The following is a 14045-nucleotide window of genomic DNA, read 5'->3' as shown; positions in this document are numbered from 1 at the left end:
TTCTTTTTTCTGTGTTTTAAACTGCTTCTAATAACAAAAAAGAAACGTAGGTGAGGTTCCCTGAAAGGAGTTCTTTACCTAGAAACTCATTTTGAGTCCAGTCTTTGAATGGCGACCCATGCAAGTCCCTCACCTCACTGACTATCATTCTCTTAAGGGCTTTATAAATCTGAAGCATTGTTGTTCTTAAAACAACAATTTAAGTGTGTTGTTTGTTAATATTTCCAGAAAATATGCGTAACTAACTGTAACGAAAGGAACACAGAAATTGTCAGATGACATTAAAGTGGCTGAGTGTAAGAGAGTGTTATGGACAGTGCAAAAAAGTAGCTTTACTGAGACCGTACATATAAGCCACACAATTTAAAGAAAACACACAAGAATCTTATTTTCAGGGGACTATGAGAGGATTTTGATTGACATCTGATGTTTTGAGTTTCCACGGACACGCTATACGGCGTCCAGAGGACGGTCTGTGTATTCAACCTCACCTCTGGCGCCGGCGCCCACCTCTCAATTTGAAATGCATGTAGACATTGAGGGTTCTCAGGAGGGGCCGTGCTGACACCTGCTGCTCTCCGACAGGAAGCTGCCCCTCTCATGGTCCTCCTTGGGCTCTCGCGCTTTGCGGACCTCTGGATGTCTGGGGCCTGGGTCTCCTCTATGCCTGCTTCATGCTCTGGGAGACGGGGCTATGGACCCCCACATCCTCGATGGTGAAACCTTTTGAATACAAGCGTGCTCATCCACACAGGTGTACACATGGGTGCTCACAGACACAAGCTATATCTTTCTTGGCTGCTTCCTCAAAACACATTGTGTGCTGTCAGTCTTGTGTGCTGCGCAACAACATTCCAACTGGTGTTGGCCCGAGGGGCCGATGGCGCGATATGGCAGCCTCGCTTCTGTCAGTCAGTGAATGTGAGAGTGAATGAATAGTGGCATTTTAAAGCGCTTTGGGTGCCTTGAAAAGCGCTATATAAATCCAATCCATTATCATTACACGTTATAATTTATTGCAATGGTGTTGTGTTTATTGTATTGCTTTCTTCTTGAACCAAACAGGACATGCTAAAAGAAAAAGAAAAAAAAGTGGATACGTGTATGTTTCTATCTTTCCAGGCCAGAGACAGGAAGGTGGCTAGAGGTCTGGACGGTGCACAACTTTATGGCTCCACTGCTCACCATTCCAACATGATACATTTCAAAGAAATATAAATGACCTGGTTTCAAAAAAGTAATGTCTATTCATTGTTTCGCTTTAAAATTTGATCACATCTGAAAACATGCACAATGAATTGATAAAAAACAACAAATGAATTGTAACTGAATAGAATCTGAGGCTTGTGGGGATAGGTTAATTGGATAATCCAAATTGTCACTAGGTGTGAATGTGCAAGTGAATGTGAGTGCGAATGGTTGTCTGTCCCTGTGTGTTGGCCCTGCGACAGACTGGCGACCTGTCCAGGGTGTACCCTGCCTCTCGCCCTATGACAGCTGGGATAGGCTCCAGCGCCCCCTGCGACCCTGAAAAGGATAAGCGGAAGCGAATGGATGGATGGATGGATAGAATCTGAGGCAGTAGCAATAGTTTAATAGCTTAATTGAAAAAAGAAACATTTTGATCATCTGTCATCTGAAAGTGCACAATCTTAGTGATTCAATCCTATCAAAGCCATCAGTGCAGAAAACCATAAGAGTATATACATTATTAAAATATATAATTTATAATAAAGACACACTATTAAGCATTAGTAAGGTATTAGTAAGTGTTTCAGTCATCATTCATAAAACATTATAAAGCATTACTCCTCCTTTCTAAAAAACTGATATAAATGTTTATTCTTGATTAATAGGTTCATGTATCATGCATATATAATATATAACTGTGATCAAAGTATTTACATGTATACTATTAAGTTCACATGCACTATTAAGATTAAGGTATGAGCTCATTTTTTGTGAATTTATTAATAGAGAATTTTATAAAAACTTATTTGATTATTATTTTATGTACTTATTTTTTTTTAATTCATAGTTAATTCAGGCAATTACTGGTAGTCATTTAACCATTTTGTGTGACTTCATCTAAATTGATTATTATGTTTACCTTATAAAGCATTTATTAATGAAAATCAAGTAGCTCACAAAGTCTTGGTTATCTTGACAACAGAAAAATGACAGACAAATCAAAAAGAGATACAAAACATACCAATATTTATTGCCAGGTGTAAATGTCAACCCCCAGAGATTTGCAGAAGATTGCAACGTAAGTTGGAACAGCGTCTAAGATGGTAAGAGGGGTTTAAGACAGAAAGAGAAGTTGGAGCTACAGGATATCTTACCTTTAAAATACTGAAGCTTCTTCATTTAAAATAAAATATGAATGAGATTATCACAAAAGTAACTGTTTCACAGAGCCTCACGAACAGTTGTAAACACTATAAACAAAATGCCCATTATATTAAGCCAATAAGCAGGAAAATGTCTCTGGGATGTTTTTAATTACTTTAGTTGATTCCTAAAGTTCAACTTTCCTCAGGTCTGTAGTCTGTTACCGAGCTTTAGTAAGATAACTCAGCACCCACTCAGGTTCAGGTCCAAAATGCTCCTGAATTAGTCAAAATAGTAAGAGTGATGTTGTTCTTTCACACATGTAAAGTCAGCTTAAATAAACAAATTACAAGACACTTTGGAGCTGAATATAACTTTATAAATTACATAATAAGGAGGAGCAATACTTTATAAGTGATAAATAAAGCACTTACTAACACCTAGTTAATCCTTTATAGTGTGTAATTATTATAAAGTGTTATCAAATGATGTTGCTTGAATGGACGTTTGTCTATACACACTTTAGTCTTTCTCAGACCTTTTTTGTTACAAAGAGGAAGGCTTTGGGCCTCATAGTTTTTTTGTCTCTTTTCTGCCTTGTTTCCAATCAAATACTCACCTGGTTTTTATTTCCTCTTCAACGAGTGGCTCATATATTTTTGACTTTGAGTTCTGAGCTGTATTTGTTTGAAAGCAGCACACAAAGCAGCCCAGTGGATAACTGCTTGTATACTGGTGAGTTTTTATTATATTTTAATGTTAATACCATTTAACAAATTAACATCTCTGAATAACTTTGAAAACCTTTAACACCTTCTTGTTTATCTTTAAGCTCTGCATTTAAACAATGATGGCATGGCTCCAATTTTGTATCCTTTTCCTGGTGGCTCCAATTGGGTACAGTCAGAATCCAGGTCCTCGTGGTCCCAAAGGAGACAGTGGACTTCCTGGACCAGCTGGTCCACCTGGAGTACCAGGACCAGTAGGTCAAAAAGGTGAGCAATAATCCTACAAACCACAAGACTACTGACCAGATACTATTTATAGTTTATCTAAAGCTTGTTACAATTCTTTTGTATAGCCAAATAAGTTTTCATGATGTATCAACAGAGGCTTATGCTACAAAGTATGAATGGCAGTGACACTGAATGAGCATTTTATGACATCAGATAGTGGAGGCTCAATATATTTATACTTCTATATACACTTTATACTTAGATATATGGTTAAGTGCATTAAATATGGTCTTTTTTTGGTGCTGACGTGAAGCTAAAATTCCCATTTGAGTAGTGATTAATTAATAATAAGGTATTTAACTGCTTTTTAGCTCTGTATAACCAGTTTCCTAACGTTGTGAGAGAATTTTTCCTCTTTGGGCTGTGAGTGAATATCTGAACATATGGTATGATACTTCCATACCTGCTTTAAAGGAGATACTGGAGTTAATGGACCAGTTGGATATGTTGGACTAGTTGGAGGACGTGGATTTCCTGGAAGACCTGGACTTCCTGGACAATCTGGAGAAGATTCTGACTGCAGAACAGGTTGTTACGTTCTGGTCCCGGCAAGCAATCAAACGCAACAAAAGTTTTGCCCCACTCACTTCCCACCCACGCACAAACCCCAACAAAGACACCTTTGTCAAGTATTTAAGCAGCCATTTATTTTCATCGGCAGTGAGCAATGCCAAAACAATAAACAAAACCCCCTAAAACCCACTCCCTACACTTCCCTAGAAAAAAAGAAAAACAAAAACAAAAGACAAGTCTCTTACCTAATTACCTAACGAAAAACAGGAGAAAACTTGTTCAACAAAAGAAACGGCTTCTCACGCCTACTAGGCTGCGACAGTGAAAGTTATACAGCAAAGGTACAAAAAAAAAAGTGACCGCCACTTGTTAACCTATTTACAATTATTTACATGGCAAGGCTAGAGGTACACGTGAATACTCCAGCCTGCACTACAATAACAACACACACAACTCCGTGATCGAGTCAACGGGGTTCCCCCAAAAGCACTGCCAGGTGTCTGTCATCCGGACGTTAAGTACTGGAGGTGGTCCATCAATTATCCAGTCCGAGGATAGGTAAAGACTCCACCCGGATACGTAGCAGCCACGCCTAGGTGTCCACCTTCTAGGAGAGGGAGAAAGAAAGAAAAGGGAAAATACCACCAACCATCCTCCGGTGGGATGCACCATACCAACAAACACATCACTGGGTCATAACAGTTTCCCCCACCCAAAAAAAATCAAACATCCAACCCCACACAAAGATGTTTGATTTAAGCCCTAGAGAGGGCATCAGCCATAACGTTCTCTAAGCCCTTTTTATATCGGATCTCAATGTTGAAGTCCTGAAGGAGTAGGGACCAACGCATAAGGCGCTGGTTGCTGTTTTGCATCCGAGATAGAAACTGGAGAGGGTTATGGTCAGAGAACACAATGGTTGGAACAGGACTAGATCCCAGGTACACTTCAAAGTGCTGCAAGGCCAATAGCAAGGCTAAGGCTTCCTTTTCAATCGTGCTGTAATGCAGTTGGTGTTTTAGAAATTTTCTAGAAAAGAAGCAGACTGGGTGGTCAATGCCATTGTCATCCTCCTGCACGAGCACTGCACCTGCCCCCAAAACACTGGCGTCCACCTCAAGCTTGAACGGATGTGTAAAATCAGGGGCGGCCAACACCGGAGCACTACAAAGGAGAGCTTTAGCAGCTTCGAAAGCGAACTGACATTTCTCTGTCCACACAAATGGCGATTTTGGACTGGCAAGACTGGTTAACGGGGCTACTACCTCAGAGAAGTTTTTGCAGAACCCACGGTAATAACCTGCCATGCCCAAAAAACGCCGCAGCTCCCGGCGAGTCTGTGGAACTGGAAAGTCTACTATTGCCTGCACCTTCACAGCAACAGGGAGGACTCTACCTTGTCCTACTTGTTTCCCTAGATAAGTTACAACCGCCTTTCCAAACTCACACTTAGCCAGATTCAGTGTCAGAGAGGCATCATGCAACCGGTCAAATATTTCCCTGAGAATCTTGAGGTGTTCAGTCCAGGTGGAGGAATAGGCCACTATATCATCCAGGTACACTTCGCAATTTACGACTCCCTGTAACACAGTGTTCATCAGTCGTTGAAATGTGGCGGGGGCATTTCTCAACCCGAACGGCATGACGGTATATTGCAAAAAATGATCGGGTGTAACAAAGGCACTGATTTCTGATGCGCGTTGAGTTAGGGGGACCTGCCAGTACCCTTTTAAGAGGTCAAGTTTGGTTACAAAGTTTGCCGAACCCACACGATCGACCAGATCATCCATACGTGGGAGAGGAAACGAATCGGGTTTCGTAACAGCATTTACTTTTCGGAAATCATTACAGAAACGGGGAGTTTGATCGGGTTTTGGAACGAGAAGTGATGGTGAGCTCCAAGAGCTATTACTGGGGAAAGCAAAACCGTGGTCAAGAAGATACTGGACTTCTTGCTGCATAATGGCCCGCTTAGTGGGATTTACCCGGTATGCATGCTGCTTTATGGGCTTATGGTCACCCAGATCAATATCATGACTTAATACATGCGTTTGAGTGGGGATGTCACCGAAAAGAGCAGAGTAGTTTGTAATGAGCTCACGGACATCAGAATTAGCGGGATCAGACAGGGGCGCCAAATAGGCATCCAAGTCAGCCAAGATTTCAGAGTTCCCAAGACGCGCACCCGAAACAGAGGTGTGCCTGTCATCCAACCCGTCATCGCCGGGACTATACAAGGGTTGAGAAACGGATACCGACACAATAGGTGACACAACAGGTGCCAAACTAGAGCGGTCGCGATCAATGTATTCCTTCAGCATGTTGATGTGACAGACGCGACTTTTCCTCTTACGATCAGGGGTTAACACCACATAATCCGTCTCACTTAGTTTGCGCTCAATGACATACGGACCGGAAAACTTTGCTTGCAGGGAAGAACCAACAACCGGCAAGAAAACCAACACGCGGTCACCTGACTGGAACAACCGTACTACAGACTTCTTATCAAAATGTATTTTCATTCTAACCTGAGCCTTTGCTAGCATGTCACGAGCCAAAGCACAGGCATTATGTAGCCTCTCCTTAAACAAACTAACATAGTCCAGAATATTTTCTTTCGGCCGATGACTATCTGAGAGAAATTTCTCTTTCAGGAGACGTAACGGACCGCGCACCGTGTGGCCAAAAACCAAATCAGCTGGACTGAACCCCAAAGACTCCTGACATGTCTCCCTGACGGCAAACAACAGTAGTGGCACCCCCTCATCCCACTCACGGCCAGACTCCGTGCAAAATTTGCGAAGCATGTTTTTTAGGGTTTGATGGAACCTTTCTAATGCACCCTGACTCTCCGGGTGGTATGCGCTCGAAGTGTGATGAGTGACACCGAGCTCTGTCATGACCTGGGCAAAGATTTTAGACATAAAGTTTGTGCCCTGATCAGTTTGGATGCGTTTAGGCAACCCGAAAGTGGAAAAAAACTTAACTAATGCTTTCACAATCCCACGGGTTTTTAATGAGCGTAGTGGAATGGCCTCCGGATAGCGAGTGGTAATACACATCATGGTAAGTAGGTATTGATTTCCGGACTGTGTTTTAGGAAGAGGACCCACACAATCAACAATGACATGTTCAAAAGGTTCCCCAACAACCGGGATGGGTTGTAGCGGAGCAGCGGGAATCGCCTGATTTGGTTTACCAGCAAGCTGACACGTGTGACACGAGCGGCAGAATCTTACCACATCAGATTTGAGACCAGGCCAAAAGAAATAACGGAGGACACGGTTATATGTTTTTGTGATTCCCAAGTGACCGGACATAATGTGGTCATGTGCCAAGCTTAGGACCTGGGGACGAAGCGACTGCGGAACAACAATCTGCTGCACTCCCTCATGGGTGCAGCCAGAACTGGGAGTCCAGTAGCGCATCAGCACCCCATCCTCAATAAGGTAGGACGCAGATCTCCCACTCTTAGGCTCTGTCACATACGCCCAACAAGATGACAAGCTCTCATCATTTTTTTGGATTTCTATAAGCTTGTCTTTATCTACTGACAGAGTCATAGTCTCCTCATCCGGCTGAAGTGATACAGAGACAGGGGTACCTTCACAGGCGGGTCGCAAGCTCAGTGGGTCTGAAGCGCTTAAGAAAAGGTCGCTAAGATCCACCAAGTCACCCTGTTTGCGTGCCTGCGCACGTGTCACAGCACACACAGGAAACAAAGGAACAGCATTTGATGTGGCACAAGCGAAACCACTATTATCTGTAAGTGGTATATCAACTACTTCTGGCGACGGAAAAACTGTGCAGCCAGCTAGATCGTTTCCCAAAATGATGTCAATACCTGCAACCGGTAACTGGGGTCGCACCCCAAGCTTAACCTCACCAGACAAAAACTGAGACGAAAGCTGCACCAAATGTAAAGGAACCCGTATTACACACATCCTAACTCCCCAGGCTAACACATCAGCCCCACAATAGGATTGAGCTGAAAACGGTAAAACCCCCTCACGAATGAGCGACTGTTTCGCACCAGTGTCTCGCAAAATACTGACAGGAGCCCGCCGATCTTCCCCTATCAAGGAAACAAAACCGTTTGACACAAATGGCTTAAACTCCTCATCTACTTTATCATTTTCGGGTACCATCACCTCCCCCAAAGGAGGAGGGTTTATCTGTAGAAGGTTTATTGGGGAAGGAGATGCACCCTTCCTGGTCATTTCTTTTCTTTTCAGAGCAGGGCAAACCGCAATAAGGTGTCCCTGCTCATGGCAAAAAAAACACACGCGGTTCTCAACGGATGAGGGGATGGCACGGCGGGTGCCCCTTGGAGACCATCGGGGCGGGCCACCGGAAGACGGAAAACTGTGAGCAGGAGCCGAAAACACCACTTTATGTGTCAACACAAACTCATCAGCCCGTATAGCAGCAGCGGCGAGAGTCGTAACCTTCTGTTCGTTTAAGTAGGTTACCACAGTGTCTGGTAGTTGATTTTTAAACTCTTCTAACGTCACCAACTCACGCAGGTCTTCCAAGGTTTTTACTTCTGTAGCATGACACCACTTATCAAACAGAGTTTTCTTTTCTCTGGCAAACTCCACATAGGTCTGGTTGGCGGATTTTTTCCCATCCCTAAATCTCTGCCTGTAAGCCTCTGGCACAAGCTCGTAAGCGCGCAGGACAGCAGCCTTCACCGTATCATAGTCAAAACTGTCCTCCAGAGAAAGAGCGGTGCATACCTCTTGAGCTTTCCCCACCAATCTACATTGGAGTAAAAGAGACCACACATCCTTTGGCCAGTGCAGCGCACCTGCGATACGTTCAAACACTGTGAAATACGAATCCACCTCAGTTTCCCGAAACGCCGGCACCATTTTGATGTGTTTACTCACATCAAAGCCACCACCTGGCATCGGGGCCGGTGGCTGCGGAGATGGCGACTGCGGGGATGATGACTCCGGGGAGGGTACCTGCGGGGATGGTGACTGCGGGGCTAACCGAGGTACAGGAGGACTGGCAGACACAGAGGCTCCCCTCTCTATCTCCAGAGCCCTGATCCTCAAGTGCATAGCGTCCACCTCCAACTGCTGTTTCTTTAGCTCCACCTCCTTAATGCGCAGCGTTACCCGCAGCTCCTCCACAGAAGGGCTAGGTGGAAAAGGGAGATTTTTCAGTGGGGCAGAAACACCAGCAACAGCCCCCAGCTCAACCCCCCCTGCAGGACCCGGCTCACCAAACAACCCCCTGTCCGTCAACTGGACACACAGGAGCTCCCTAAGCTCTTTCTTCTTCGCAGTCAACGGCACAGTCACATCAAAGAATTCAGCAACAAGCAAGAGGTCAGCCTTTTTACACCTGTCCAACTTCTCCGCAGACGGGCTCAGAGTGAAGTCCTCCAACTTAAACTCCATCCTAACACACACACACACACCCCCCACACAAGAAAAAACCGCCAACCAAGAAAACAAGCCACAAAAAGAACCACCAAAGGGACGAGCCCCCAATATGTTACGTTCTGGTCCCGGCAAGCAATCAAACGCAACAAAAGTTTTGCCCCACTCACTTCCCACCCACGCACAAACCCCAACAAAGACACCTTTGTCAAGTATTTAAGCAGCCATTTATTTTCATCGGCAGTGAGCAATGCCAAAACAATAAACAAAACCCCCTAAAACCCACTCCCTACACTTCCCTAGAAAAAAAGAAAAACAAAAACAAAAGACAAGTCTCTTACCTAATTACCTAACGAAAAACAGGAGAAAACTTGTTCAACAAAAGAAACGGCTTCTCACGCCTACTAGGCTGCGACAGTGAAAGTTATACAGCAAAGGTACAAAAAAAAAAGTGACCGCCACTTGTTAACCTATTTACAATTATTTACATGGCAAGGCTAGAGGTACACGTGAATACTCCAGCCTGCACTACAATAACAACACACACAACTCCGTGATCGAGTCAACGGGGTTCCCCCAAAAGCACTGCCAGGTGTCTGTCATCCGGACGTTAAGTACTGGAGGTGGTCCATCAATTATCCAGTCCGAGGATAGGTAAAGACTCCACCCGGATACGTAGCAGCCACGCCTAGGTGTCCACCTTCTAGGAGAGGGAGAAAGAAAGAAAAGGGAAAATACCACCAACCATCCTCCGGTGGGATGCACCATACCAACAAACACATCACTGGGTCATAACAAGGTGAAGATCAATTTTTATTAGTTTCATTAGTTACTAAGTTTTATTTTTCATTTTTGCACACAAGGGCAGCACCAACTACTTTCTTTGCTATGAAACATTCCCATAGATGCATTCAGTGTCCTTAACCATTGTAACTTTCTTTCTTTCAGTCCAACCACTCGTTGTATCTATCTGTCGTAAATGCCGTACAGGGGGCTGTACTCCCATGATGTTTCCTCTTCTTGCTGCTCTTCTGCCTGAGATATTCACTAAGCACATAATTGGTTGTGGCCATGTTTTTGATGTACTCATGGATCTTTGTTGTCTTCTCCTGGACAGTGGTTCTCACTAGTCCTTGATTTCCTTGCTTCCGCTTGAGTATAGAGTCTCTGGGTGTTGGACTTGAGGTGAAAACAACACAAGTACTAAAATCAAGGACTATGCCAAATAAAAATCTATTGAGGCAAGCATGAGTGTAGTAGGACTTGTACTAGGCATATCAATGGCAGTGATAGGAGCTGACTCTGACGATTGAATGGACTGACAGGAGCAAAAGTAAAAACAACCTCTGTTAAATTTGATGCAGAATTTTAAATGTAATTTATACAAATTACTTTTACCATTTTAATCAGTAGGGTTTATTAATATCAAATTGTTGTTTTATATAGTGTCACTACTCACAGCAGTCCTCTTGGCACTTCACTGCATACACTATATTACTCTGTTTATGCTGGGGTACCTGATCCTTGGTTTAGAACGATATTTAGTGTAATGTGTTTTGGAATGTGAAAGACACAGAAATGTGGTATTTGAAAAAATGCATCTTAGCTATAATTTTAATTGATTACTAGTGCTGTCTGCGTTAATCTCATTAAAATGGCGTTCACGCCATAACCGCATTAACTTGGCAAATCTCCCTTAAGGAGTTAGCGCAGATTGCCCCGTGTGAGGGGCTGATGGCGCTAACGCGTTAACGAGCTAACCGCGCTAACAAGCTAACCGCGCTAATGAGCTAACCGTGCTAACGTGTTGACGCCGTGCATGATTAGAGATTTGAAGCTCAAAAGAGAAAAACTAGCTTTTATTTAATAACAGTTTGCAATTTTAAACATACACAAAGAAATGTTGGTCCCAAATGACTACAACACTGATAATTTTATCTGTTTGATCTAGAGCTCTTTGGTTACATAGACCAGGACCTTCAAACCATTAGAGCCCTAAAGGAAACAATAACCAAGTTAGAGCTGGGTAAGTGTCATCAGCAGCAACAGGACATAGGTTTTACAGTAACTCCATCATTAATAACTCTGGGGGGTTTCCTTGTTTGCTTTTAAAATTTCAATTATCTTTCAGATTATTATTTAACATAATAATTTGAACTTTGAGCAATAAAGCTAAATGGAAGGATACATGGTGTGTAATGACTAGACGAAATCTTTTTTCTGCTGGTTTCTTTAAAATAAAAGTAGTTCATTCCAATTTCTCTTTCTATGCTGTTTTTTTTTCAGTTATAAACTACGATTTTGCCCGAGGAGTTGATGATGGAAAATATTTTGTGTCCAACAAGGAAAGAGGCTCTTTCCTCCAAGCTGTTGAGTTCTGCTCCCAGCGAGGATTAGAGCTGGCTTTGCCCCAGAGTGATAAAGAGAATAGCTTACTCACTGAAGTGTTTGAAAACAGTCCTAAAACAGTCTGGATTAATGCCAGCAATGGAAGAGCAGAGGGAAACCTTGGAGCTGATATGAAAAACCGACCTCTGACCTTTACCAGCTGGGCAGAAGGGCAGCCAGACAAATCCATCCAGGATCCAAGCTGCACCACGCTGTCAGAAGACGGTGTTTGGAGAGTGACAAGTGAATGCTCTATGAATGCTTACATTGTTTGTCAGTTATAGAAATGCCTTTGATGACATGAAGTAAAGTGTAACTCTTTGGGTTCTGGTGTGGGGAAATCAAATGGAGTACAAATATGTAATCACACATCTATCTGGCGCAATTTTCCTATTCCTATAAAACAGGTCAAATCATTCTTTCAAATCTTTTATTACATTTTTAGGTAAAATGAAAAATTCTTTTGAGACCTGCAGTATTTAGTAACCATTCACCATACAGTAGCCATATTTATATTCATCCAGCAAAGTGAGAAGTCATGGAGGGTGTTCTGGTTTGGTGGCCCCAGCATCTCATCTCTGCTTTATTTGCATGACTTGATCAAACAACAAACTTGTTAGTGAGTGTGACATGGCTGGAATGAGAATTAGCAGCTCAAAGTCTGAGGCTAGTCTGTGGCTTGTTTCCAGATTTAAATGTATTGATTTTTTCAGCTTCCAAATGAATAAGCAGCTTGTAACCTGGAATGTAGCAGCAGTACATTATCATTTTGATTAAATCATTTCACCTTCATTACCTGAGCATGATTGTATCAATTTGTACATTGCACTTTCTAAGATTAAAATCATACATATATGTTTCACTAGATAAATGCTTTATAACCACAGTTTTATCATGAGAGAAATACTCAGACATGTAAAATGTTTAAATGTGGATGGTGGATTTGCAGGCAGATGTTAAAGAAATTTTAAGGTAAGTAACATTTTCTTTTCAAATAACTCTGTCATGTTCTTGGGTCTGTTGACCCAGCGTTTTAAGTTTTAGTTTATTTGGATGTTGTTTATGTTTAAGTTCATTAGATTAGCGAAGTTCATTTGGTTATTAGACTCCTTGTGTTTTCTTCCCCTGTATTTAAGTTTCCCTCACCCTTTGTGTTTCACGCTGCGTGTCTTATGTTATCAAGTTTGTATTATCATGTCTGTCTCATGTTTCCTGTTTTATTTTGAAGGAGTCGTGTGTTCTTTGTTCATTGTATTTAGTTTCACTTCCCTTGTACTATCATTAGGCTCATGTCAGTCAGCTGTTCCTCCATGTGTTCCCACTTCCCCTAATCACCTCCTGTGTATTTAAGTCCTCTGTTTTCAGTGTGTCATTGTCAGGTTGTCTGTTGTCCTTTGTGTCATGTTTCCAGGTTCTGTGCTCTAGGTATTTTTGTGTCCATGTTAGGGTTCATGTTTTGGGTTTCTGTGTTATCTTAGCTCTCCCAGTTTAGGTTATTGTTTAGCTTCTCCTCTGCCTTTTGTTTTGTAATGTTTTCACCAGCCTTAATAAACGGCTCGCTTTCTGTTAACATTTAAGTTTTGTTTCATGGTGTCTGCATTTTGGGTCCTTTTCATAATACATACAGTCTGCCTCTGCCAGAATGTAACAAACACTTCTACTAAAGCAATGCCTTTGTGCTAGTCAATTTTGTTATGACCAATAGTGGATTTGTGTCTGATGTTATTCTCATACAGTTGAGCAAATATTTTGTACTACCACATGTAAGAAATGTTCCTATTTTGGTAGTAACATCCAGGCATAGACTATGTGAATCTTCTTGTCTTTAAGTTTTTATATAAGTAATTTGTGCATAGATAAAAATCATTTAATATTTTAAAAATATATTAAATTGTGATTTTGGTGGATCATCTGTCTGCACTATCAGTTTTAAGTAAATTTAAATTGAATACTTTTAAAATAACAGGTTCCTTTTGAAGAAAACATTTGTAAAGCCTGACATTTGTTTGTAATAATGGTCAAAGCTTTTTATAGCATTTTTTCTGTATGTGTAATCTACAGATTAAAAAATAATTCAAGAGAATAACCACTGTAAGCGTTGAATCTGGCTAAACGTGGCCATTGGACTCCAAAACTGATGGATGTAGTTTCATTAAGGGGAGGAGCTAAAGGAGTGAGAATCAGGCTCATCAGTGACATGCTTCTTGAGGTATGATGATTATTTAGACCTTTGGCTTCAGCATGCACTTTGTTGGCAGTCACCCATATAGTTTATACTCATTTCGATACTTTATCTATGTTTTCTTAAATAGGACATGCAATCAAAGTATGGAGAGAAGTACCCATCGACTGAACCTGGGAGAGAGAAGAGGACCTTTTCATGGCGTCTGGTGTAAGTAAT

The 14045-nt window shown here is 42.1% G+C and overlaps 1 protein-coding gene across 1 annotated transcript; it reads left to right on the top strand.

Annotated features, from left to right (window-relative positions):
* The first annotated feature begins 3012 nt into the window (after positions 1–3012).
* On the top strand, positions 3013–13221 carry LOC143419417 (phospholipase A2 inhibitor subunit B-like). Its single transcript, XM_076886049.1, has 5 exons — positions 3013–3069; positions 3167–3329; positions 3765–3878; positions 11208–11282; positions 11543–13221. The coding sequence occupies exons 2-5, from the start codon at positions 3182–3184 to the stop codon at positions 11926–11928; spliced, it is 723 nt and encodes a 240-aa protein (XP_076742164.1). The 5' UTR covers positions 3013–3069; positions 3167–3181; the 3' UTR covers positions 11929–13221.
* The last annotated feature ends 824 nt before the right edge of the window (positions 13222–14045 follow it).

Source organism: Maylandia zebra, linkage group LG7 (assembly GCF_041146795.1).
Source record: "Maylandia zebra isolate NMK-2024a linkage group LG7, Mzebra_GT3a, whole genome shotgun sequence".
Lineage (NCBI taxonomy): Eukaryota > Metazoa > Chordata > Actinopteri > Cichliformes > Cichlidae > Maylandia > Maylandia zebra.
The sequence above is the reverse complement of the archived record's forward strand: the minus strand, read 5'-3'. Positions and strand labels throughout refer to the sequence as shown.